The sequence below is a fragment of the Prionailurus viverrinus genome, chromosome A3, assembly GCF_022837055.1.
Source record: "Prionailurus viverrinus isolate Anna chromosome A3, UM_Priviv_1.0, whole genome shotgun sequence".
In the NCBI taxonomy this organism is placed as follows: Eukaryota; Metazoa; Chordata; class Mammalia; order Carnivora; family Felidae; genus Prionailurus; species Prionailurus viverrinus.
Window position 1 is genome coordinate 43,850,515 of NC_062563.1, and position 24,706 is coordinate 43,875,220.

Genomic DNA, 24,706 nt, shown 5'->3' on the forward strand with positions numbered 1-24,706 from the left:
ATGCTAGTGTTATTTTGATAGGGATTGCGCATTGAATATGTAGATTGCTTTGGGTAATATTGACATCTTAACAATATTCTTCCTATTCAGGATCATGGAATATTTTTCCTCTTTTGTGTCTTCTTCAATTTCTTTCATAAGCTTTTTATAGTTTTCAGTGTACAGATTTTTCATCTCTTTGGTTAGATTCATTCCTAGGTATTTTATGGTTTTTGGTGCAATTGTAAATGGGATCGATTCCTTAATTTCTCTTTCTGTTGCTTCATTGTTGGGGTATAGGAATGCAACCTATTTCTGTGCATTGACTTTATAACCTGCTACTTTGCTGAATTCATGAATCAGTTCCAACAGTTTTTAGGTGGAATCTTTTGGGTTTTCCATTAGAGTATCATGTCGTGTGCGAAGAGTGAACGTTTGACTACCTCCTTGCCAATTTGGATGCCTTTTATTCCTTTTTGTTGTCTGATTGCTGAAGCTAGGACTTCCAATACTATATTGAATAACAGTGGTGAGAGTGGACATCCCTGTTATGTTCCTGACCTTAGGGGGCAAAGCTCTCACTTTTTCCCCATTGAGGATATTAGCGGTGGGTCTTTCATGTATGGCTCTTATGATCTTGAGGTATGATCCTTCTATCCCTACTTTCTTGAGGGTTTTATCAAGAAAGGATGTTGTATTTTGTCAAATGCTTTCTCTGCATCTATTGAGAAGATCATGTGGTTCTTGTCCTTTATTTTATTGATGTGATACATCACATTAATTGTTTAGTGGATATTGAATCAGCCCTGCATCCCAGGTATAAATCCCACTTGGTTGTGGTGAATAATTCTCTTAATGTATTGTTGGATCCAGTTGGCTAGTATCTTGTTGAGGATTTTTGCATCCATGTTCATCAGGGAAATTGGTCTACAGTTCTCCTTTTTAGTGGGGTCTCTGTCTGGTTGGAATCAAGGTGATGCTGGCTTCATAGAAAGAGTTTGGAAGCTGTCCTTCCATTTCTGTTTTTTGGAACACTTCAAGAGAATAGGTTTTAACTCTTCCTTAAATGTTTGGTAGAATTCCCCTGGAAAGCCATCTGGCCCTGGACTCTTATTTTTTGGCAGATTTTTGGCCACTAATTTTTTTTTTTTTTTACTGGTTATGGTCTGTTCAGATTTTGTATTTCTTGCTGTTTCAGTTTTGGTAGTGTATATGTTTCTAGGAATTTGTCCATTTCTTCCAGATTACCCATTTTATTGGTGTATAATTGCTCATAATATTGTCTTATTGTTTGTATTGCTGCTGTGTTGGTTGTGGTCTCTCCTCTTTCATTCTTGATTTTATTTATTTGGGTCCTTTCCTTTTTCTTTTTGATCAAACTGGCTAGGAGATTATCAATTTTGTTAATTCTTGCAAAGAACCAGCTCCTGGTTCATTGATCTGTTCCACTGTTTTGTTGTTGTTGTTGTTGTTGTTGTTTTTTGTTTTGGTTTTGATAGCATTGATTTCTGCTCTAATATTTATTATTTCCTGTCTTCTGCTGGTTTGGGGTTTTATTTGCTATTCTTTTTACAGCTATTTAAGGTGTAAGGTTAGGTTGTGTAACTGAGACCTTTCTTCCTTCTTTAGGAAGGCCTGGATTGCTACATACTTCCTCTTATGACTGCCTTTGCTGCATCCCAGAGGTTTTGGGCTGTGGTGTTATCATTTTCATTGGCTTCCATATACTTTTTAATTTCCTTTTTAACTTCTTGGTTAGCCTGTGCAGTCTTTAGTAGGATGGTCTTTAGTCTCCAAGTATTTGTTATCTTTCCACATTTTTTTTGTGGTTGGTTTCGAGTTTCATAGCGTTGTGGTCTGAAAATATGCACGGTATGATCTTGATCTTTTTGTACTTGTTGAGGGCTGATTTGTGTCTCACCGTGTGATCTATTCTGGAGAATTTTCCATGTGCACTGGAGAAGAATGTGTATTCTGCTTTAGGATGAAATGTTCTGAATATATCTGTTAAGGCCATCTGGTCCAGTGTGTCATTCAAAGCCCTGTTTCTTTGTTGATTTTCTGTTTAGATGATCTGTCCATTGTTGTAAGTGGGGTGTTGAAGTCCCCTAGTATTACAGTATTATTATTCATTAATTTCTTTATGTTTGTGATTAATTGATTTATATATTTGGATGTTTCCACGTTTGGAGCATAAATGTTTACAATGGTTAGATCTTGGTGGATACACCCCTTAATTATGATATAATGCCCTTCTTCATCTCTTGTTACAGTCTTTATTTTAAAGTCTAGATTGTCTGATATAATCCGGCTTTCTTTTGGTGACCATTAGCATGATAGATTATTCTCCATATCCTTACTTTTAATCTGAAGGTGTCTTTAGGTCTAAAGTGGGTCTCTTGTAAACAGCATATAGACAGATTTTGTTTTCTTATCCATTCTGATACCCTATGTCTTTTGATTGAAGCATTTAGTCCATTGACGTTTAGAATGAGTACTGAAATATGTGAATTTATTGCCATTATGTTGATTGTAGAGTTGAGGTTTCTTGTGTTGTTCTCTGTTCCTTTCTAGTCTTTGTTGCTTTTGGTCTTTTTTTTTTTTTTTTCTTGCATTTTCTCCCTTCAGAGAGTTCCCCTTAAAATTTCTTGCAGGGCTGGTTTAGTGGTCATAAACTCCTTTAATTTTTGTTTTTCTGGGAAACTTTTTATCTCTCCTTCTATTTTGAATGACATCCTTGCCGGATAAAGAATTCTTGGCTGCATATTTCCAATTGAGCACATTTAATATATCCTGCCACTCCTTTATTGCCTGCCAACTTTTTGTGGATAGGTCTGCTGTGAACCTGATCTGTCTTCCCTTGTAGGTTAAGGACTTTTTTTTTTTTTCACTTGCTGCTTTCCTGATTCTTTCCTTGCCTGAGTATTTTGTAAATTTGACTATGATATGGCTTGTTGATGGTCGGTTTTTGTTGAATCTATTGGGAGTCCTCTGTGTTTCCTGGATTTTGATGTCTGTGTCTGTCTCCAGGTTAGGGAAGTTTTCTGCTATGATTTGCTCACATAACCCTTCTACCCCTTTTTCTCTTCCTCTTCTGGGACCCCTATGATTCTGATGTTACTCCTTTTTAATGAGTCACTGATTTCTCGAATTCTTAAATCGTGCTCTTTTGCCTTAGTCTTCCTCTTTTTTTCTGCTTCGTTTTTCTCCAGAAGTTTGTCCTCTGTATCGCTGATTCACTTCTATGCTTCATCCATCCTTGCTGCTGTGGCTCCCATTTGAAATTGTAGCTCAGTTATAGAATTTTTTATTTCATCCTGACTCACTTTTACTTCTTGTGTTCCACTATGTGATCTGTTTTGGAGAATGTTCCATGTGCACTGGAGAAGAATGTGTATTCTACTACTTTAGGATGAAATTAGAATCCACAGAAAGGGATTCTGTTTTCAACCCCAGCTAGTATTCTTATTATCGTGATTCTAAATTCTGGTTCAGACATCTTGCTTGTATCTGTGTTAAGTCCCTGGCTGTCATTTCTTCCTGTTCTTTCTTTTGGGGTGAATTCCTTCATTTTGTCATTTTGAAGGAAGAAAAGGAATTAACAGAGAAAAAAAATAATTAAAAACAACACAAAAAAATCAATAAAGGATGGTAGATCCTAGGTGTGTTATGGTCTGCTTGTTGAAAGGAGCTTGACAGATTAGAGAAAAAAGGAAAAGATAAGAAAAAAAAAGGAAAAAATAAAAAGGAAAACATTTGAAAATTTGAAAAAAATGAATACAGTAAAACAAAATGAAATGATGAACATAAACTAGAATTTAAAAAATTTACAGGGGCGCCTGGGTGGCGCAGTCGGCTAAGTGTCCGACTTCAGCCAGGTCACGATCTCGCGGTCCGTGAGTTCGAGCCCCGCGTTGGGCTCTGGGCTGATGGCTCAGAGCCTGGAGCCTGTTTCCGATTCTGTGTCTCCCTCTCTCTCTGCCCCTCCCCCGTTCATGCTCTGTCTCTCTCTGTCCCAAAAATAAATAAACGTTGAAAAAAAATTTACAAAAAAAAAAAAAAATTTACAAAAAAATAAAAAACATACTAGGAAAAAATTAAATAAAAATCTTTTTAATAAAAATGGAAAATAAAAATGATTTTTTTCTCTTTCTGTATTCAAGAATAAGAAAGAAAAAAATTAAATAGATGGACCAGCAAACAGACTAAAATATGATTAAAATTACATTGGTTTCCCCTAGAAGTCAAACTATGAAGCACTTTATGGTCTGTAAACTAAACAGGCGGAGAGACTTGTGGTGTTCCTCAAGAGCATAGTTGGCCCAGTTGGGTGGGGCTTAGTGCTCTGTTCTTCACTAGATGGCGCTGCTTAGTTTACTGGGGTGGACCGTTGTGGTGCATGTAGTCGTGTATGTGCATACATAGGAGGGGTGAAAATGATGTCACCCCGCTACCCAGTCTCTAGTATCAGAGCTCTGTTTTCTCCCCTCCTGGCAATCAAGCACCTGCCTTTGTCTTTGGCTTCTGTTCACTCCAGCTTTTACACTGTCCGTGATCAAGCTGTCAGGCTGCCAGGCTCCACCTCCCTCCTGAGTTTTATCTCAGATGCAGCTGTTTCCCAACCCCTCACATCTGAAGGACTGCAGCTATGACCTGTTCTCACCCTCCAACGGAGGATCTCACCAAGCAATGGCTGGGTGCCCACCTGACCCCAGGAATGTTCGTGGGATCATGCTGCGGCCAATGCCCAGAGACTGTGGCTACGTGCCAGCCTGCCCCAGAAAAAGTTCACACAATCGTGTAGCAGCAGCATTTCGGGGATTATGGAAAATCACAACATACATCTGACATGAGACTTCCCCCTTAACGTCCTTGTTCCAACACCAGCAAATGTGGTTCCCCAGGGTCTGCTGGGACCTTTGCCTGTTGGGGAGCCGCACAGCCTCTACCAAATGTCCTCCCAGCAGGGGAATTGCCTCTCCCTCTGTGGCCCGAGGACCCCTTGGACCTCGCTCTCTGCTCTTGGGAATTTGCCCTTCCCACTAGAGCAACACCAGTTATTAAGCTGTGGAGTTTCAGACTCTGCACTCCCCCTGTTTATAGAGTCTTAATGGAATTTAAACCCTCCCTTTCGCCTTTCTCTCTTTGTTGTTCAGTCCCTTGCATACTTTTCCTTTCCTTTCCAACTGCTTATGGAGGTGGGGGTGCTTTCCCGTTACTTCCCTCCCCCCTCCACCCCGTCTCTGTCCTCTCTCCGTAAGCAGAAACAGTTCCCTGCCCTCCGCAGCTTCTCTATCCCCCAGTTCACCTCTCCATGCCATGTACCTGCTGATTTCTGTGGTTCACGTTGTGCTAATTGTTGTGTTAATCCTCAAATCAGTTTTCAAGGTATGCAAGATGGTTTAGTGTTGACCTGGCTGCATTTCAAAGACGAGAGATGCAAAAAAACTTACATGCTGTTCTGCCATCTTGCCCCCTGCTCCTTTTTTTTTTAAACATTTATTTGTGAGAGACAGAGAGACAGAGCACGAGTGTGGGAGTGACAGGAAGAGAGGGAGACACAGGATCCAAAGCAGGCTCCAGGCTCTGAGCTGTCAGTACAGAGCTTCACTCAGGGCTCAAATCCACAAACCATGAGATCATGACCTGAGCCAATGTTGGATGCTTAACCAATTGAGGCACTCAGGCACCCCTATTTCTGTGAGCTTTTAATATATGCTGTGAGTTGTAGATATTTTTCATCCATTTTGTTATTTGTTCTTTGACCTTGCTTTAAGGGATTGTTTGCTGGACAGACTTTTTTTTTTTTTTAATGTTTATTTATTTTGAGAGAGAGAGAGAGAGAGAGAGAGAGAGAGAGAATGAGCAGGGGAGGGGCAGAGAGAGGGAGAGAGAGAGTGAATCCCAAGCAGGCTGAACTATCAACACAGGGCCTGATGTGGGGCTTGAACCCTCAAACTGTAAGATCATGACCTGAGTTGAAACCAAGAGTCAGACACGTTAACTGGCCGAGCCTCATGGGAGCCCCTGAGTGATGATATGGTGGTGGAAGGGTGTCCTTGCCCCGTGGGATCAGGCTCTTTCAGTAGGTCTGCACAGGCATTGCACAAGGCCCATGTAGGTCCGCTGGGGCCTCAGACATTACATTGTCCCCACACAGGCTCACTGGTGCCTCAGTGTGGAGACCTGGTTGCCTTCCATGCAGTTATCCCAGGTAGAATGATGCCTGGGACCCCAGTATAGCTCAGAGATATCCAAGCAAAGCCCTGATGGTCAGAGAAAACTTTGCCTTGAGCTTCCATGTAATGCAAGGAGGGCTATAACAATTGCCTTGAATCTGACTTCAGAACTTTAGCTCAGATGAGAGTTTAATATCCTAGTGAGAGATTAATTGTAGGCCATTTCCCCTGGAAGCCCCTGTTTCCAGCTCTTTGGTTTGGAATTGGGCTGGCCCCCTTTGGTGACAGGTACCCTGACTCCTGGGAGTAGGCACTTTCCATCCTGGGCCACGGGACTCGTTCCCCATTTTCTCTGGCCATGGAATCCCACACCTGAGACATCTGCTGCTCAGAGGTGGTATTTCTCTTGAGTGGATTGAACCACAACAGAGATAAGCACAGATAAGCAGAGACCACTGGTAAGGGGGACAGAGTCTGAGGAGAAGCCACAAGTTCCAGAGATCGCTGTTTGAGTTCCCTCCATGGGCCTGGACATGGAATGGAATCTGACAGTGGTTCTAATGCTGTCGACCTAGGCTTGGCTCTCATTCTCAGAGAAACTTGGCTGACAGGGCCTGCCATGTACTCTTTCTCTGATAACTGAATAATTTCCCAGCTAAGTCATTTAGGAAGTGCCATTGCTGGAGCTGCTGGTCTTTGCTGATGGCTCCCAGAGCCCATGCCTCTGCTTTACAGGCTCCCTTGAGCCAGATCAGCCCACCTGGGAATCCGTGCCCTACTGGTGGCACCCTGAATTGGCTGAGCCCTCTGGGGATATAGGGCCAGGAGCACTCTAGAGAAGCAGTTCTATGCTGGTGGACAGAGCTGCCATAGTACTTGTGGCCCAGCAGGGTCACACTCCTCTGGGCTCCAGGTGTGATGCAAGCCTGTGGGTCTAGACCACACTCCTTTAGCTGCAGTGGCCTTCGCCTTGCCACATGCTTATTTTGAGTACCTCACTTCCACACATTTTCTTGATTTCTTGGTTCCCAGCCTATGCACCCGATGTTGGGTCCCCCATCAATAACTCTCTTCTGGGGTGCCTGGGTGGCTCGGTTGAGCATCCAACTTTGGCTCAGGTCATAATCTCGCGGTCTGTGAATTCAAGCCCCGTGTCAGGCTCTCTGCTGACAGCTCAGAGCCTGGAGCCTGCTTTGGATTCTGTCTCTCTCTCTCTCTCTCTCTCTCTCTCTCTCTCTCTTTCTCTCTCTGCTCCTCCTCTGTTCATGCTCTGTCTCTCTCTGTCAAAAATAAATAAACATTAAAAAAAAATAACCCTCTTCTGTGCCTGCCCAGGCTCTGAATAGCTTTAAGGTAGAACAAAGAGGTAGCCTTGGTGGTGAGGACTTTGCCTTAGTGACAGAGGGAGCTGCCTTTGGGGATGTACTTAGATGGGCTGGCCCAAAGGTAGGCTGGTCCCTAGAGGTAGGCTGAGTCCTAGCCTGATCTTGGCCATTGCAGGCTGGCTCTGGAAAGCAGAATGAGTGGGCTTGCTCCCAGCCAGGCCAAGAAATGACCATCATGCCTTTTGTTCTCCATTTTTCTTCAGTAGCATGTTCTTTCGGTGTGGTTTTCTTGCCCCCTGCACTCTCCCTGCCCCCATTTGTCCATATTCTACCATGGAGAGTGGTGGGAATGACAGTAGTAACAGAGACTCAGATTTCCTGTACTCTGACTGCCTGGCTGTGGACCCAGTGCCATGCCTGTACTAACATGCATCTTCCTTGTGGTGACTGTCCTGCTATCATCCTTGAACAAACGGGCACGGAGAGGCAGGGCAGGGCTTCTCGGGGAGTGGTGACTGTCAGTCAAGCATTGTTGAAAGGGAGGGATGTCAGCCTTTGCACATTAACGGGGCGCATTGGTTTGGAGCTGGTAAGGCCCTTGGATAGTGGCTGCTGGAAACCAGGTCACAGCAGGTTTGGGGCTCATAGCTGGGAGTTTTCCAGCTGGAGCATGTGGCACAAACATGCCTGACACGTGCTTCTCCTCCAGCTCTGGATAGAACCCTGGGACTTATATTTAAGGACGACTTGATCATATCACCACTTGAGCCCAGATGTAGTTTTGCAGATTTGTTGCTGTCTTTTAAGATTATTTTTTAAAAATGTTTTTATTTCCCCTGGCCAGTATAATTTTTCATGGGGCTTTACTCTTTGATCTGAACTGTAAAAAATGTACCCATGTTAAGACCTCTTAAAACATGTCTTTGGATTTATTGTCTGTACAAATGGAAGTCCAGATAATAGTTCTGTTCATAACTGAAGAAAAACAGGAAAAGAAGATAAATTTCTCACTACTTGGAATGATAAACACGGTGAAGCATATGCTGTAATCCTGGCAACAGAAATTCAAGGTCGGAAATAATTCCTTTCCTCCTGAGTCTGCCTTCATCTTCCCTGAGGAGTGCAGCGGCTGAAATTTGCTACTAATTGTAGCCATAATTTTAGCATGCAATTAAACACATGATTTCCTTCCCAGCTGATGTCTTTTTTGCTAGTCTGACATGGATAAAACAAACGCTCTGTAGATTTGAATGGCCACTTTAATCTGATAGGAGTTCAAGAAAAGTCACCATTGTTTGAGCACATTGGGCTACCCAGTAGGAACTAAGTTAATCTTGCCTGTAAAAGTTGTGAACAACGTGGGTGCTTCTAATGTATTTTTTAATGCTGCTGTCTGTACGTTGAAGAAAACATTGGTGTGCCCATTTTGCTAAGACCCTCCATGAGGGTAAGGATCTTTGGAGGGAGTGATACCAGGGGAAAGAATCAGAGATGAAAATTGTGCAGTTGTGGTAGGAGCAAATGCTCACAGAGATCTCCTCATGCAATGGTGGGTCTGGTACTGGGGGGACCCCAGGACCTGAGAGCATAGCTGCTCTCCAGGAAGGAAAGGAGCCAGAAAGGCTCCAAGCTGGCCTGCCCTGGGTTAGTGTGTCCATTTAGTGCTTTTCTTTTCCTCGACCTCTCCCAGAGGGTCGTTTGCCCTCTAAAGGATGTTTTGTTTGAAAATAGAGCTCCTTGCCTAGGGGAGTTTGGGAACCAGCAGGGTAAAGAAACGAAACAGATTTCTCTACTCAAGGATGTCTTGACAGCCTATTACTTGCTGCTGTGCTTTGTGATTCTCTAAGGGAGAGTTCAAACAAATGTGGTTTTCCAAAAGTATGTGACCGTGGTATTCTTTATTCAAGGCATACTTGGCAGGGCACAGGGAAGCATGGTTCTGGTTGTGTGGAGCCTCTCAAACATGACTTCTTATAATAACAAGAGCAAATGCTGGTTTTGCACACACCATATGTGAGCCGCTGTCCTAAGCACTTGCATGCACTGTTTCATTACATTTTCCCTGTGATTTAGTCCCTCTTGTTAGCATCCCTGTGATACAGGCAAGAAACTGAGCCATTGGGAGGTCAGGAAAATTGCCCCAGGACTCAGAACTTGTTGGGGCGGGGCCTGTCCTCTTCCAGCCTGGGTCTTTGTTGTCCTTCAAGTCCTGGACCTTGTGAAGCCTCATCCAAGAATCCCCCAAGGGGGATTTGTACCCTCCTCTGGCCTGCAGAGCCAGAATCCCTCAAGGTCTCTGCCATGCTGCATTGTCACCACAATGTGCCCAACTGTCTTCCATACTAGACCACAGGGTTCATGAGCGCCAGGGCTATCTGTGCCTTTGAGCTGAGTCTTTGCTCTCTAGCGCCATGCCTGGCACAGGGTTGCTATGAGTGAAAAGCGGTGAGCGATTTTCAAATGTGGACTGGATCTCATATGCTCTCTTTGCTCCTTAATGGTGGGTGGCAGCAGAAGAGTTCCTGATGGTTCTCAGTTTCTGAGGACTTCTATTTCACTCTGGACCCAACTCTTTTCTTTCTTTCTTTTTTAAATGTTTTTAGTTTTGATTATGTTGAGAGACAGAGAAGAGAGAGAGGGAGAGAGAATCATGCACAAGCAGGGGAGGGGCAGAGAGAGAGAGAGAGAGAGAGAGAGAGGGAATCCCAAGTAGGTCCCATGATGTCAGCATAGACCCCCATCTCAGGGCTGGAACTCACAAACTGTGAGATCATGATCTGAGCTGAAATCAAGAGTCAGATGCTTAACTGACTGAACCACCCAGGTGCCCCAAGGACCCAGCTCTTCTCTTACTTTGGATTTGTTAGAGAGAAATTGTCATGACCAGTGTGTTACTTTGAGTAAGCATCCGTATGTGTCATCAACAGTGTTTAGACCCAGGGCTTAACATTGGTACTTGGATGTGTGGAGTTGACATTCTGATATTCCATGGCATCATCGCTCAAGGCATATTCTTGGCTTTTTTTTTTTTTAAGTTTATTTATTTATTTTGAGAGAGACTGAGGTGAGGAGGGGCAGAGGGAGAGAGAGAGAATCCCAAGCAGGCTTGCTTTGGTAGTGCTGAGCCTGATGCAGGGCTTGATCTCACAAACCATGAAACCTAACCTGAGTCAAGAACAAGAGTCTGATGCTCAACCGACTAAGCCATCCAGCCACCCCTTGGCTTTCTTTATAAGTGTAATTTAGCATTTGGGGATTGATAGACACAATTGAGTGGGTTTGAGTGTTAGAAGGTTTGAAATAGGACATAGAGAGGTGCTCTTTTCTGGGGCAGCCCATAGCCATTTTGAAATGAGTCCTAGGGAGCTGAATGGTTCCAACAGTGAGGAAGCAGGACCTCCCTCCTCACCTTATCTTTTTCCTTTTCTATTTAATTTGTTTGAAAATTTTAAATTATGAAGCATGCAGAAAGTAGATACTAGTGTACTCACTACCCAGTTAGTCATATTTATCTGAGGTCTGTCTTTCTCAAATCCCACCATCCTCTGCCTTCTCTTCAGTATGAATGTGGCTCCTGTCCTGTGTTTGGCATTCACCTTTCCTGCTCACATTTTTTTGGAGAGAGGTATATATATATATATATATATATATATATATATATATACACACACACACATATATATATGTAATATGTATATATATGTAATATGTATATAATTTATTAATATTTATAATAAATAACTTAATTATTATTTAATTAAATAATGGATATGGCTGCCACACAGTATTCCACTGAGGAATTAAAGTAGAGTTTATGCGTTTATCCCCCAATGAGGGGTAGATTGTGTCGACTTTTTCTGTTATAAACACTGCCATAATAAACACCCTTAAACATTCCTTTTGTATAAGAGTTTCTGAGTAGACTCTTCAGGGGGGAATTCCAGACTTGTAGAGTTTCTTCAAGCACCACCATGCCCTCCAAAGTGGTTAAACCAATTTACCTTCCCGCTATTTTATAGTCCCGTAAGCCCACATGTCCCCACCCTGGTGTTCTCAGATCTTTTCATTCTTGCCAAGTCTGTAGGGCATGCAGTGGCACCCCTGCTGTTTAATTTTTCATTTCCCTCCCTATTTTTGGAGTTGATCACCTTTCCCCATGGTTACTGTCTAGTCGTATTCCTCCCGTTTCTGATCCCATTGATCTGGGTGGCTTTTTAGATAGGAGTAACCTGGGGCTTCCCTCTCTCATAACTGTTTGCATTGCTCTTTCAGATGGCAAGTTTGGTGCCTACATGCAAGTCCACATTCAGAATGATGGGCCTGTGACTGTAGAATTGGAGTCCCCAGCACCTGGCGCTGCTGCCTCTGACCCAAAGCAGGTAAGCCTGGACTCTCTTGGGTCTGTCTTCTGGCTTTGGTTTCACTGGAATCCCTGGAGCAGTTCTCAATCTGAGGTGGAGTAAGGACTTCACTGTAGTAACCTGATACCTATTTTAATGCATCCCTTCCCAAGAATGCATCTGTTTACACTGCATGTCCTTGGTGCTGTGGTAGGCTCGACAGCACTTCTCCCTTGACTTTGTGTTCCAGGGAACATGTCCTTTACAAGAGCCAAGCTCTTCCTCTGGGCTCCTTTCCCCGTGAGGTGCGTTGGTGCCTACACGCCACTGGGTGGCAGCAGAGTAGTGGCATAACTGCACTGAGCCCTGGACTGGCCTGTTCACCAGTTCGGAATGGTTTCCTGGAGTGGGTTTTGTCCCAGGTGTCGGTACATGTGTCACCTGAGGTTGGTTGTGAATCCTCATTTTTCTAAAGTACTGTCTCATCAGGATTTGCTGCCAGCTCTCTCTAAGCTTCAAGGAAAATTCTTAATTAAAATAGAGAAAGGAAATCTGTGATAGTTCTTGCAACCTGAATGGTTCTTATAGATGCTTAACACTTCTTAAGGCTTTAATTCATGTGCCCACTTAGCCTTCAAGTGGGCAGAGGAATGAGAACTGAAGGGACATTTCTTTCTTCCCCTTGTCTCTCCCTCCCTTGCTAGAAAGCTATGAAGTGGAATGATGCAGTAGGTGGGAGAAGTATTATATAAATTTAAAGCTGTATGTCACCTGTTTAAAGTTATAATGTTTTTTCATTGGTATTTATTGAATAAAGTACTTTTGAGATACTCTCTTCACAAGAATACAGTATGAGAAATGACAGAGTCCATAGTGTGAATCTTTTTCTTTTATGTTTATTTATTTATTTTGAGAGAGAGAGTGCATGTGCGCACGCAAGTGGGGAAGGGGCAGAGAGAGAGAGGGAGAGAGAGAGAGTCCCCAGCAGGCTCTGCACTGTCTGTGGGGAACCTGATGTGGTGCTCGATATCACGAACCCTGAGATCATGACCTGAGCCGAAACCAAGAGTTGGACGCTTAACCAACTGAGCTACCATAGCCTGAATCTTCACGGACAGTGTCTGAAACCTACATAGTCCCCAGTCCAGCCACTGGGACAGAGTACTAAGGCTCTGTAAGCCTTACAAAACAGTTTGTGTGAATTATTTTGTGCCTGTTTGCTAATAAATTCTTATCTTAAATATCAAAGACTGCGGAATGGCAGAAGTTGATCTGAGATTTGCCATTAGTATAACCTGATACTAGTCTATAGGAGAATAGCAGACTCTCATCCATTTTGGGTCCTTATTGTTATCAACCAAGAAGAACCTAATAGTTACGCAAAATCAAACTGGCTTGGGTCCATTCACAGATTGCAGCTGATGGTCCTCTCAAATGCAGAAAACTAAAACTAAACTCCTGCCGCCCCACCATCAGAATGTTCCTTCTGTCTACCATTTATCTTGTCATCCAGGCCAAAATCTGGTGTCCTCCTAATTTCATCCCTGCCTCTCCCAATATAATTTCCCACATGCCAGTATTGCTCTCAGTTTTTTTTTTTTAATGTGTTAAGTAATTTAATCTTTATCATTGGGTATGTTGAGGAAGTTGCAGCACAAAGCTTAAGCAGCAGCTTAAGGTAACATGGCTGCTAAGAGGCAGAACTAGGATTCAAACCCGGTTTTAAAAATCAGAAAGCAGAAAATTATTGCCTAAAATCTGAGGTCACTGGACATTGTTTTTGAAGAGATATCTAGTAGTCTCTGAATGCTTGCCACCTCCCAGCCTTTTTTGGATTAAAATGTCTGTGGTTCCTGTGCATTGGGGGGGGCATGGTTTATTTTTAATTTTTATATTCTTATTCAGTGTATTTAAACTAAAAAAAAAAAATAAGCAGTTTACCCATGAGTGATTTTTTAAAAATAGTTTAGCTGTTGTCTTTTTTTCTTAGGTCAAAGTTATAATTTTTAAGGGGAACATAACCATTCTTTCTTGTTACTGATTCTTTGGATTGATAGAGAAGCAGGAACACGTCTGACGTGGTAGTGCTGGACTTCAAAGGTGATAATCAAGGTTCCTGGAATTACTGATAACATTAAAGAAAATCACAAATGAAAAATCTACGTGAAAATTTAAAATTTATTTTGGAATAATTTGAGATGTAAAGAAAAGTGTCACATTTCCCATGTATACTTTACCCAGCTTGCACTAATTTTACTGTCTTACATAATCATGTCCACTGATTGAACATTGAGATTAAAATTGATATAATACCATTAATTACACTACATACCTTATTTAAATTTCACTAGGTTTTTTTTCCCTCTAATGTCCTTTTTCTATTTCAGGGTGATGCCACATTGCACTTAATTGTCATTTCTCTTCTCTAATCTGGGACAGTTCCTTAGCCTTTCCTCGTCTTTCATAACCTTGACAATTTTTAAGAGTACTGGTATGCTAGGGGCGCCTGGGTGGCTCAGTTGGTTAAACGTCTGATTTCGGCTCAGGTCATGATCTCGCGGTCTGTGGGTTTGAGCCCCGCGTCGGGCTCTGTGCTGACAGCTCAGAGCCTGCAGCCTGCTTCAGATTCTGTGTCTTCCTCTGTCTCTGACCCTCCCCCGTTCATGCTCTGTCTCTCTCTGTCTCCAAAATAAATAAATGTTTCAAAAAAAATTAAAAAAAAAAAAAGAGTACTGGTATGCTGTTTTGTAGAATATTCCTCAATTTGGGCTTTCTCTGTTTACATTGAGGTTATGTATTTGACAGGAATAGCAAATAGCACAAAACTGATGTGCCCTTCTCAGTGCATCATAAGGAAGTACGAGACTGATTTGTCTTAGTATAGGTGATGTTACCCTTGATCATTGGGTTAAGATGAAGTCTACCAAGTTTCTTCACCCTACATGGAATATTAACCTTTTCCTCCTTGTCTGCTCTCTTGCTTGTTCATAGGAGATGGCTGTCTTTCTGCTTCACAGAGAAAGAAGCCACAGAGAAGAAGGGCAGAACTGCCCTTCTCAGTGCTGAGGCCAGTGCCTCTCCTAGGCCAGGACCAGCTCTGTAATTTGTGAGGCCTAGTGCAGAATGAAAGGGAGGGACCCCTTGTTAAAAAAAATAATAAAGAATTTCAGGATGTTGACAGCAGAGCATTAAGCCAAGGGTGGGCCCTTCTACATGTAAGGCCCCATGGGACTGCATTGGATGGGGCCAGACTAGTCTGGTCTGTGGCACCTTCTCCAACCTCCTCCCTTCCCAGCAGCCTCCATTAAGCCCTTTGTCATCTTGTCCAGTCAGTGTGTCTCCCTCACTCATCCATCTGATTCCCTTGGCTTTTAAACCTTCCTGAGTATTTCCAGTTGAGAAATGCCTCTATTTCCTTTCTTCTTGCTGCCTGCTCAGTGTATACTGTAACCTGCAGAGGCTCCCGCCAAGGTCCCCGCCAAGGCCCCCACCAAGGCCCCCTGAGCTCCACATTGTCTGACTCGGGGCTGGCAGGCCCTGATGACATGACCACTCAGCAGCTCTTGCCACTGTGGCCCGCTTGCCCCTGGACATGGTCTTGAACCTTATTTTCTGGGGCACCATTCTTTCCTGGTTTTCCTCTTGCCTTTGGCTACTCTCTCTGGTTTGGTTTGATTGCTGTTTTGTAGTTCTGATTTATTATTCTGCTTTAACTCTATTTGAAGAAAATTTTCAGTCAGGCTTTTTTTTTTTCATTCTAAATGTCAGACGCCCTTCCACCTTTTTCAAATATTTTATTTTTAAGTAATCTCTACATGTAATGTGCCGCTTGAACTCACAATCCTAAGACCAAGAGTCTCATGCTCCACTGATTAGCCAGCCAGGTGCCCCAGAAAGTCTTTTATTTTAGTTATTTCTGAGGCTGTCTTTTAGGAGCTTTCTTTTCAAACGCATGAATTGTGCTCTATCAATTTCATTTGTTTTACTAGTTAACTGGCCTGGGAGTCTCAGACCCTGCAACAGTACGCAGATCTGTGTCTTTCACTCTCCAGTAGGTGGTGGCAAGTAGGCATGGAGGGCTGTTGTGATGGTGGATGCCGGCCTTTGCCTATGGTTTGTCTCTGCCTTTCCATTCTCAGTAAGATGGGGGTTCCTCTTTGGGCACATAGCTAGTTTGCTTTTGTGTTGGTAGGAATACTGCAGCCAAATTCTTTTCACTGATAGGTAAGTATGACTTTCTATTCTGAGCTTTTAATTCTGTTTTATTTTCTCAGTATAACCCAGCTAGTAGTGAAAACTACATACATTGTAGAGAAATGGTTATTTTTCTATTTTTAAATACAGGCTCTTTAAACCATCTGAACAGATGTGCAGTGTGTGTGTGTGTGTGTGTGTATTTATGCATCAAGTATCATTTTAGTACATGAGAGTGTACTGGGTACTTGAGGGAGAGAAAGAAGTGCTGTGACCCAGTTCCTGCTCCTGGTGGTAGATCTAGGGCAATATAAATCTGGAAGGTTAATAACAGAGAGAGGGATGAAGAGTAGTTATATGGCAGAGTAGGCTGTGTCAGAAGACTATGTCATGCTTCTCCTGGAAGCCCTTCAGTGCCTTCCAGATGCATTTAGATTACAATCTAAGTTCCCTCCTGTCACTTACCATGGCCTGAATGCCCAGACTTCTGTGGCTCTGCCTGCCCTGCTCCGCTGCCATCTGCCTCTGAGTCCCTATGCTTTACCTATTGTCACTGCCTCTCTGTTCTGAGAACAGATTGAGCTCTTTGCTACCTTTGGCTCTTGTCTCAATGTCAGTGTCTCCTCCTTCCTCAGAAGTGATCCTCTGACCCCCTCAATCCCAAGTAAGCCCCTGCTGGCTACTCTCTCACGGTGCTCTGATGATTAATTTCATAGCACTTGGCTTCCTATTATTATCTGCTTGTTTCCTTGTTCCTTATCTGTCTACCCCACTCCTAAAACTCAGGCTCCCTTGTTCTTGTTCACTGCCATGTCCTGGAAGCTGAGCCCGGGGTGTGTCATGGGCTGGGTGAGCTGTGCTGTCTGCGAATGTCCTAGGTTCTCAGAAGGCCAATGCCACTGCTCTTGCAGTCAAGTTGGGCAGGCCTCCCAGAGGATTGGAGGTTTCCACTGACCTTTAAGGACCCTGAGGGGAGGAGGCATTCTTGGTTATTGTTTCCAAACTTGCACTTCAGTTAGAGGTAGATTATTTCCATGAGTGCCAGAGCTCTATGGGTGATGCAGCTACTTACTGCTAGTGAAGCCTGGGCTGGTGCAGGTGACTAGTGGTTTGCCTGCCTTAACTAGATCTCTGCTTGCTTTTGGAACGGGCCCTGCAGCTTCTGCCTGCTTTCCTGTGGTTACATTGGCAGCACGCCCCATGCGTTTATAAGTTGCTGTGTGGGTCCCACGGTATGTTCTGACTGTGAGAAGAAGTTGGAAGAAGAGCCTTATGTGGCTCTGAAAGAGGTATTTCCAAAAGGAACAGGGCATGGAAGCAGTAGCAGAACCACCAGACGGAAGTTCTTTTCCTTGTTGCATTCTTGCGGAAGAACATGATTCTGGTAGGAACATGCTGATGATTACCTAGAAAAGATCGCTAGAGCATGAGTTCTTCCATGGGTGGCTAGATATTGGGAGATTTCAGCCCCCTACTGAGCCATTCCTGGTGGTAGAAGGTTATTCCTGCTCTTGTTTTAATTAAATACTCTTCCCCTTAAGTGGGGGATGTTTGCCTGGGTCTCATGTAGATGGGGTTGCATGTATATGTGAGCAGATGGGAAGGTATATTTTGTAATTAAGGAGTTCTTCCCTGAGGCCCAGAGCCCACCTAGTTTGTAGTGTTGCCATTAATTATTTATATTCTCATTTATTTAGTGTGCTTGAAACCCTCACTTAATTGAAATACTAGAAGGAGGTGAAAAAAATGAACTTTGAAATACTCATCTTTGAATTAGCTCACGTGTGTATTGACACATTGCTGGGGTAAAGTTGGCCAGTGAAAAATGGTACCAGCGCTTTTAATTTTCTGCTTGTCTGAATATCACCATCATTTCATATATAACTTTCTCCAAAGACTTGTTTTATCAACAAGTATCCATCCCCATGCCTGGGAACCTTGGAATGCCTAGCTTCAGACATGCATGGCTTCTGTGGGATCAGAAAGAAATATGTAGGGTAGAGAGGTGGGTGGGGCAAAGAGCTCCATTTGGTTTTATTGGTACTTTTTATTGGTACTTCCGGAGACGAGGTACCCTTTTTAGTAGTACATGCTATGGAAGCCAGAAGGTGAAATGGCGGACAGACTAGGACACAGGTGACCGCCTGTCGCAGGTGCAGGGAGGAGGGCTCTTCATTCCTGCATGTTCCACTTTGAGGTTCAAATCTAATGAGAATTATTTTGACTATAAGACAGAATTATGTTGATGTCCGTAAGTCTGTTTTCATAGAAAAAATTTTATTTAATGTAGGTTTCTCTTTTTTTATTCTTTTTTTAAGGCTTGAGTTCCCAGTTTCTATTGGTTTCCTCTCAATTTTTGCATGACCTGAACCAGGCTTACCTTGTTGACTTGCCACAGGAGTGTGCTTCCAAGTCTGGTTGCCAGAGTGGTACCCAGATCCTGTCATTTATTCCAGTTGTTCATTTTGTCATATTGATTTATCAAACAGATGTTGACAAGAGTCCTGCTTTGTTTATACAGAAGTGTTGCTAAAACAGAAGCAGAAACTTAGCCAGAGCTTCTTCATTACAGAGTTTTTGTTGTTGCTGTTGTTCATCTTTGTCACGGTATCATGGTGGGCGTGCTGGTGACCCAGAGTCCTGGGACTTCACCTGCCTCACAGAAGGCTCCCAACAGGACAGGGATGGCACTTTGCCAGATCTCTTGGGCTACAAAGATCATTCTTGATTTTCTTTCAGTGTGAACACTCACTTTGCTGAATTAGGAAAGCAGCATAACCCTCTGGGGAGAGAGTTGGGTGTGGAGGCTGGGTGGGTTCTTGACCTCCCTCAGCCCTGCCCTTTGCTCACCAGCAGTCACAATCTCTACTGAGTCCATCAGTATGTGTGTGTGGGTGCCCTGCCCTGGGCGTGCAGACAGAAAGGTTGGGAGCCTTGAAGATGTTTCCAAGAAGGCTGGCTTCTTCCTAGTTGGGGAGCTGCAAGGGGTTGCTTTTGTCTTTAATTTGTTTCTGTATAGATGATTGTCCTGCGTTGGTACACCGTAGAATTAAGAAGAGGCCTTTCCAGGGCACCTGGGTGGCTCAGTCAGTTAAGCATCTGACTCTTGGTTTCTGCTCAGGTCATGGTCTCATGGTTCGACAGATCGAGCCCTGTGTCGGGCTCTGCAGTGACAGCATGAAGGGTGCTTGGGATTTTCTTTCTCTCTCCCTGTCTCTCTGCCCCTACCCTGCTCGCTATCTCTGTCTCTCGAGATAAATAAATAAACTTAAAAAAAAAAAAAAAGGCCTTTCCAAGAGGTATATGACTGTGTCTCTGCTTGAGGGTTCATTGATTGATCGATTGATTGGCCTTCATCTTATCTTCTTATATTCATAACATGTGTTACTGAAATTACAAAAATTGAGTTTGTTCCCTCCTAGTGAAATATGGCTGGTAGGGGTGCCTGTGTGGCTCAGTTAGTTAAGCGTTTGACTCTTTCAAGAGGTGGGTTGTTTTTTTTTTTAAGTTTATTTATTTATTTTGAGAGAGTGAATGGGGGAGGGGCAGACAGAGAGTTAGAATCCCAAGCATGTTCCATGTGGACAGCACAGAGCCTGATGTGGGGCTTGAGCTCATGAACTGTGATGTTCAACCGACAGCTGGATATCCAGGTGCCCCAAGTGTTTGACTCTTGATCTCAGCTCAGGTTCAAGTCCCACGTTGGGCTCTGCACTGGGCATGAAGCCTACTTTAAAAAAGTATATATGGCTGGTAAACTAAAAACTATGAGCCTCTCCTTTTCTGTCTTTGACACATAAAACATTTGTAATCTTTAACTAGGTTAAACAACTCTCTTGGCAGTAATGTTTTAGTGCATTTGAAGTTTAAGGGCTTTATTTATTTGTTCCTGTGTATGTATTTTGGGAAGATTCTTAGTTATCTTAATCTTCTAATGTTATTTGTGGATGTGTTAAAAACACAAACTCCTTACCTTACTGACTTGACCTGCCAAAGATTAGCTTTTCTTTTTCCCAAGGGGGGGAGGTAAAGTTTATCCTCCCATGGATTTATACTTTGAGCAACAGCAATACTTTAATTATACAGACTCAAGATTTTAATTGGGAATTTTTAGCTTTTTAGCTAATTTATTAGGAGGTTCATAGTCCTGGATAATTGTAAAAAAATGTTTGGCAAATCAGTGGTGTTTTGTAGAAGGGCCTGTTCAAACATTCGCATTACTAATGGAGAGAAAAGAATGATGTGGAAGAGATAGAAATAAAAAATGGGCTTTCATCAGATTCTCAGAAGGCCCTAAAGAAATGAAGATACTGGCGGGCTGGGGGCTGTTGTGTGCAGGGATTCCACACTCTCTTTTTCCACCAAAGTCACTCGGGCTGGTAGTCGTGTTCTTCTGAGGGCTTCAAGCTGCACAGGGTGCATATTAAAATGCAGAGGCTTGGTACATCCTCCCTGTCCCCCCCCCCCCCTTTTCTGAACCAGAGTTCCTGGCATGTCTAGATGTGGAAGGCAGAAGAGTAGCATATTTATGTTTTTAACTAGTTCTTTGTGTGTTCTTCAAGTACACTGATGTTTGAGAACTACTGGACCAGAGGAAATTGAACATTGCCATTTTTATCTGCTCCAGGCATTGGTCTCTCTGGACCACCCTGCCTCCCCCCGCCACCCCCCTCAGCTGCAGTGTCTAAAAATACTTTACAACCTGTGTTCCTGCAGCTGCCAGGAAGCAAGATGGCTGGGCTTGATTATTGAAGTCACATATGAGGCAGCTTTTATTCATCAGTGTCCCCTCAGTTCCTCACTCCCCTACCCTCCGTACACACAGCGATGATGAAAATATTCCCAGAGCCTTCTTGACACAATTGCAAATGTGTCAGGGAAAAGCCGATAGAGAACAACAGCTCAGTACATTAGTGATGGATGATGGGCTTCTCTGCCGAGTGCCACTGAGGCATGTGCGGGTGGAATAACTTCCTTCTTAAGGCACACCCAATGTGTGGATTGCCCAGTGGCTCGATGAGCTTGCCTCTTAAGAGTTTTGGTTTGAAAAGCGGTATATAGTTCTCTAGGTTTTTTGGGTATGAGGCATGGCTTACTCATTGGTTGATTTATTCATGGGACTTGAATAAAAACCCAGGGTGATCATCACCCAGGCCTTGGCTGGGAGAATTACAATTTAATGGAATGCATGAATGTTGAGGCTTTGTGGGCAGTTGGCTAATCATTTACTTTTAACGTTTATTTATTTTTGGGACAGAGAGAGACAGAGCATGAACGGGGGAGGGGCAGAGAGAGAGGGAGACACAGAATCGGAAGCAGGCTCCAGGCTCCGAGCCATCAGCCCAGAGCCTGATGCGGGGCTCGAACTCACAGACCGCGAGATCGTGACCTGGCTGAAGTCGGACGCTTAACCGACTGCGCCACCCAGGCGCCCCAATCATTTACTTTTAAACACAGGGGACGTTGTTAGGGGTTCATATTTTATGATGTATTACTTGTTAAGTTCATGGTAAAAGCTTTTCACATTAAATTGTAGGATTAGTTTCCTGCAGATTGCTTACTATTTTTTGATTTTTTTTTTTTTTTTCCTGCTTGTGTTCTTGGTCATCCACTTGAAATGAACTCCTTCCCTGTCTTCACCTGGTGCTGTCCCCCCCACCGTCTTTTAAGGTCCATTTCAGATAGTGCTTCATTCATGATGCTTACCTCAGGGCCGATCTGAGCAGGCTCTTCCTGCCTTTGAATCCTCACTGCATGGTGTGGCACTGGTTGCATAGTGGTTAATGCTTTAAATAATGACCCATCCTTATTTATTTGTTAGTTTGTTTGCTTGTTTATTTATCCACCATGTGTCCATCCATCCATGTACCTATTCAACTGTTCACTCACCTACCCCACCCACTCCTCCATCTGTGTAACAGATACTGATAGGGTGCCTGCTCTGCGCTGGCCTTGCATATTAAGTACAGTACTGAGCCGAGAGTGCCCTCGTGGAGGCTGTGCCCTCATGGAGCTTGCATTCTAGTGAGAAATATACAAAAACAAGCATAATTTAAAGTTGTGATTATATAAAGAAAACAGGGTGAGGTATAGAGAATACTGTTGGGGTCAGGACTACCTTAGGTATGAGGGCTAGGGAAGGAGGTGGAGCTGAGAGGGAGCCAGGCACATGAAGCCCGGGAGAAGAATGTGCTTGATGGAGGGGGCAGCAGGTACAAAGCTCTGAGGCGATCAGTGGAAGAAAGGCCAGTGTGGCCGGAGCTTGGAGGGTGTCAGGGAGAGGGTAGGACAGTGAGGGCAGAACTGTGACCCAGGCCTAATGGTGCGAGGCCTTTTGGCCAAGGCAGTAAGCCAGACGGTTGTTGGAATTTGAGAGTATCTATCTGTGTGTGTTTGTGAAGGTGGCTGAGCTGGACTGTAGTGTAGCTGGAGAAGGGGCAGTGGGGAAAGCAGTTAGGAGCTCGTGCAACAGGTAGGTGAGAGGCCTTGAGAGAGTCTGGATGTACTTTGGATGCTTTTGACCATTCTGGTGTTCTGCCTTCCACAGTAAGACTTCTCTATAAATGATTCATGTTTGAATTTCTTTTATACAGGGGTTTGAGCAGTAGGACCTACTGTAAAGTCTAACCTCCCACAGTTCACTACTAGAAAGACCCATTTCTGCCTCTAGTGGAGGACAGTGAGGGGATTCCGTGGCACAAGTTTCTTTGAGTTTCTAGGATGAGATCAGACATTTAGACATCAAGGGGTATGATACTCACCCCTGGTTCTGCGTGATCCTGGGGCACAGTCTGGACATAAAACCAGAACCTCTGTTTGATGATGTCAAACAACAGAAAAAGCATGTTTCAGGGATTTAGGTCCCCTTCTTCAAGTCAGCATGAAGCCACATGTTTCACTATCAGCCAGCTTTTCCCCAAATGCAAACAACTTTAATTATAAAAAGAAAGCATAAAAAGCCCCAAAAACATTTATGGTGAATTTGATTTACATATGCTCATGTCGTCAGGACAATTTCTAAATCTAAGTGTTCAGAACTTGTCGAGGAAAAAAAGGATTTATTTTTGGAAAAGTATGTTTCCTGGTATTCATTGATCTTGGAAATTATGGAGGTAATTGTCAGAAGGGCGGCAGCGGCTCCAGAGGTAGAGTGGCAGTCCAGGGCTGGAGGGGGCTGCTGTGTCGGGTGGACGCTAGCATACTGCTTGCTGGTAGCAGGTCAAGGGTTTCATAATCGCCTTTTCTGCCTGCTTTGTTCCACCATCTTACTTATTTTTGTCAATACAAAATGAAAAAGAATAGCACTTCTATTAAGATTCTTCACATTAAATGTATTCCTTTGACTACTCTCCATAAAATGTGAAGTCAATTTCTTTTTCTATTTTTAAGCATGAAAGTGGAGCCCAGAAGCCTCAATTTCTGTGCAGTGAAAAGATATAAGTTTGTGGCCTTGTTTCCATTCTGCCCTCCTCTGCTCGGGCAGGAGCAGGATGCCCACAGAATACCCCCAAGCAGTGGCTCTGTTCAGGAATTGCAGCACTGTTTGACTGCAGGGAGGGCAGAGGCTGTTATTAACTGTTGGTGGTGTCATTGTTGGGTCATGAAACCCTCAGGGGATAAGTACAAGTCCTATAAAATTTCATTTCAAAATCCAGACTAGATCTGGCCTTATGCTCTGTGGATTCTTTTTTTTTTTTTTTCTTTTTTTTCTGTTTCATGTTGTGCTTGTGCCCCCTTCATTTTCTCTTGGGAAGAATCTCCTATTATTGTTTTTTAAATTTTGTGCAAGCAGTGTATTAACTGGAAAGCACCAATATAGAAATGTTATTTTGTTACTAGTGAGTTTTTATAGTATTCCTGTGTAGGAAGTTATTTTTATAGAAGTTCTTTTCCTGTCTTTAAATTTTCTCCTGTGCTCATAATATGCCATTTTCATATAAAAATTTCTTATATATAATATGTAAAATCAGTATCCTTTTAAAAATTAGAAGTTTAAGATATACTAACAATGATTTTGACTATAATCTCTCATTTCCAGAGGTGGCACTATTTATACCTTTTCTTCCAGACTTCATAAAAATATGTTTATCCACATTTACCACATACTCATAGAAAATATGTGGTATCTCTGGGAGTGTGTATATCATAAGGTTTTTTAAAAATTATGGTAGGTGGGTGATGGGTACTAAGGAGGGTACTTGTGATGAGCACTGGGTGTTGTATTTGAGTGATGAATCACTGAATTCTACTCCTGAAACCAATACTGCATTGTATATTTTTAAAAAATGTTTATTTATTGTGAGAGAGAGAGAGAGTGCATGCGCAAGCAGGGGAGGGGCAGAGAGAGAGGGAGAGAGAGAAAAGCCCAAGCAGGCTCTGTACTGTCAGTGCAGAGCCTGACATGGGGCTTGATCTCATGAATCACGACCTGAACCAATATCAAGAGTTGAACACTTAACTGACTAAGCCACCCAGGTGCCCCTGCTAACTAACTAAAATTTAAATTAAAAAAAATTTGCGGTAAAATATAAACATACTATTTTAACATGGAGGTTAAAGAACATCCTACTAAAGAATGAAAGGATTAGCCAAGAAATTAAGAAGAAATAAAGTATATGGAAGCAAAATGAACTGTTGGGACCTTATCAAGATGAAAAGCTTCTGCACAGAGAAAGAAATAATCAATAAA

At 43.1% G+C, this 24,706-nt stretch overlaps 1 protein-coding gene across 2 annotated transcripts in view; it reads left to right on the forward strand.

Annotated features, from left to right (window-relative positions):
• Positions 1-24,706, forward strand: part of DTD1 (D-aminoacyl-tRNA deacylase 1) — a 205,470-nt gene that overhangs the window by 20,167 nt on the left and 160,597 nt on the right. For both annotated transcript variants that reach the window (XM_047853831.1, XM_047853830.1), the window contains exon 4: positions 11,756-11,862. In XM_047853831.1, the coding sequence (XP_047709787.1) occupies positions 11,756-11,862 (107 nt within the window). The remainder of the gene's footprint in view (positions 1-11,755; positions 11,863-24,706) is intronic.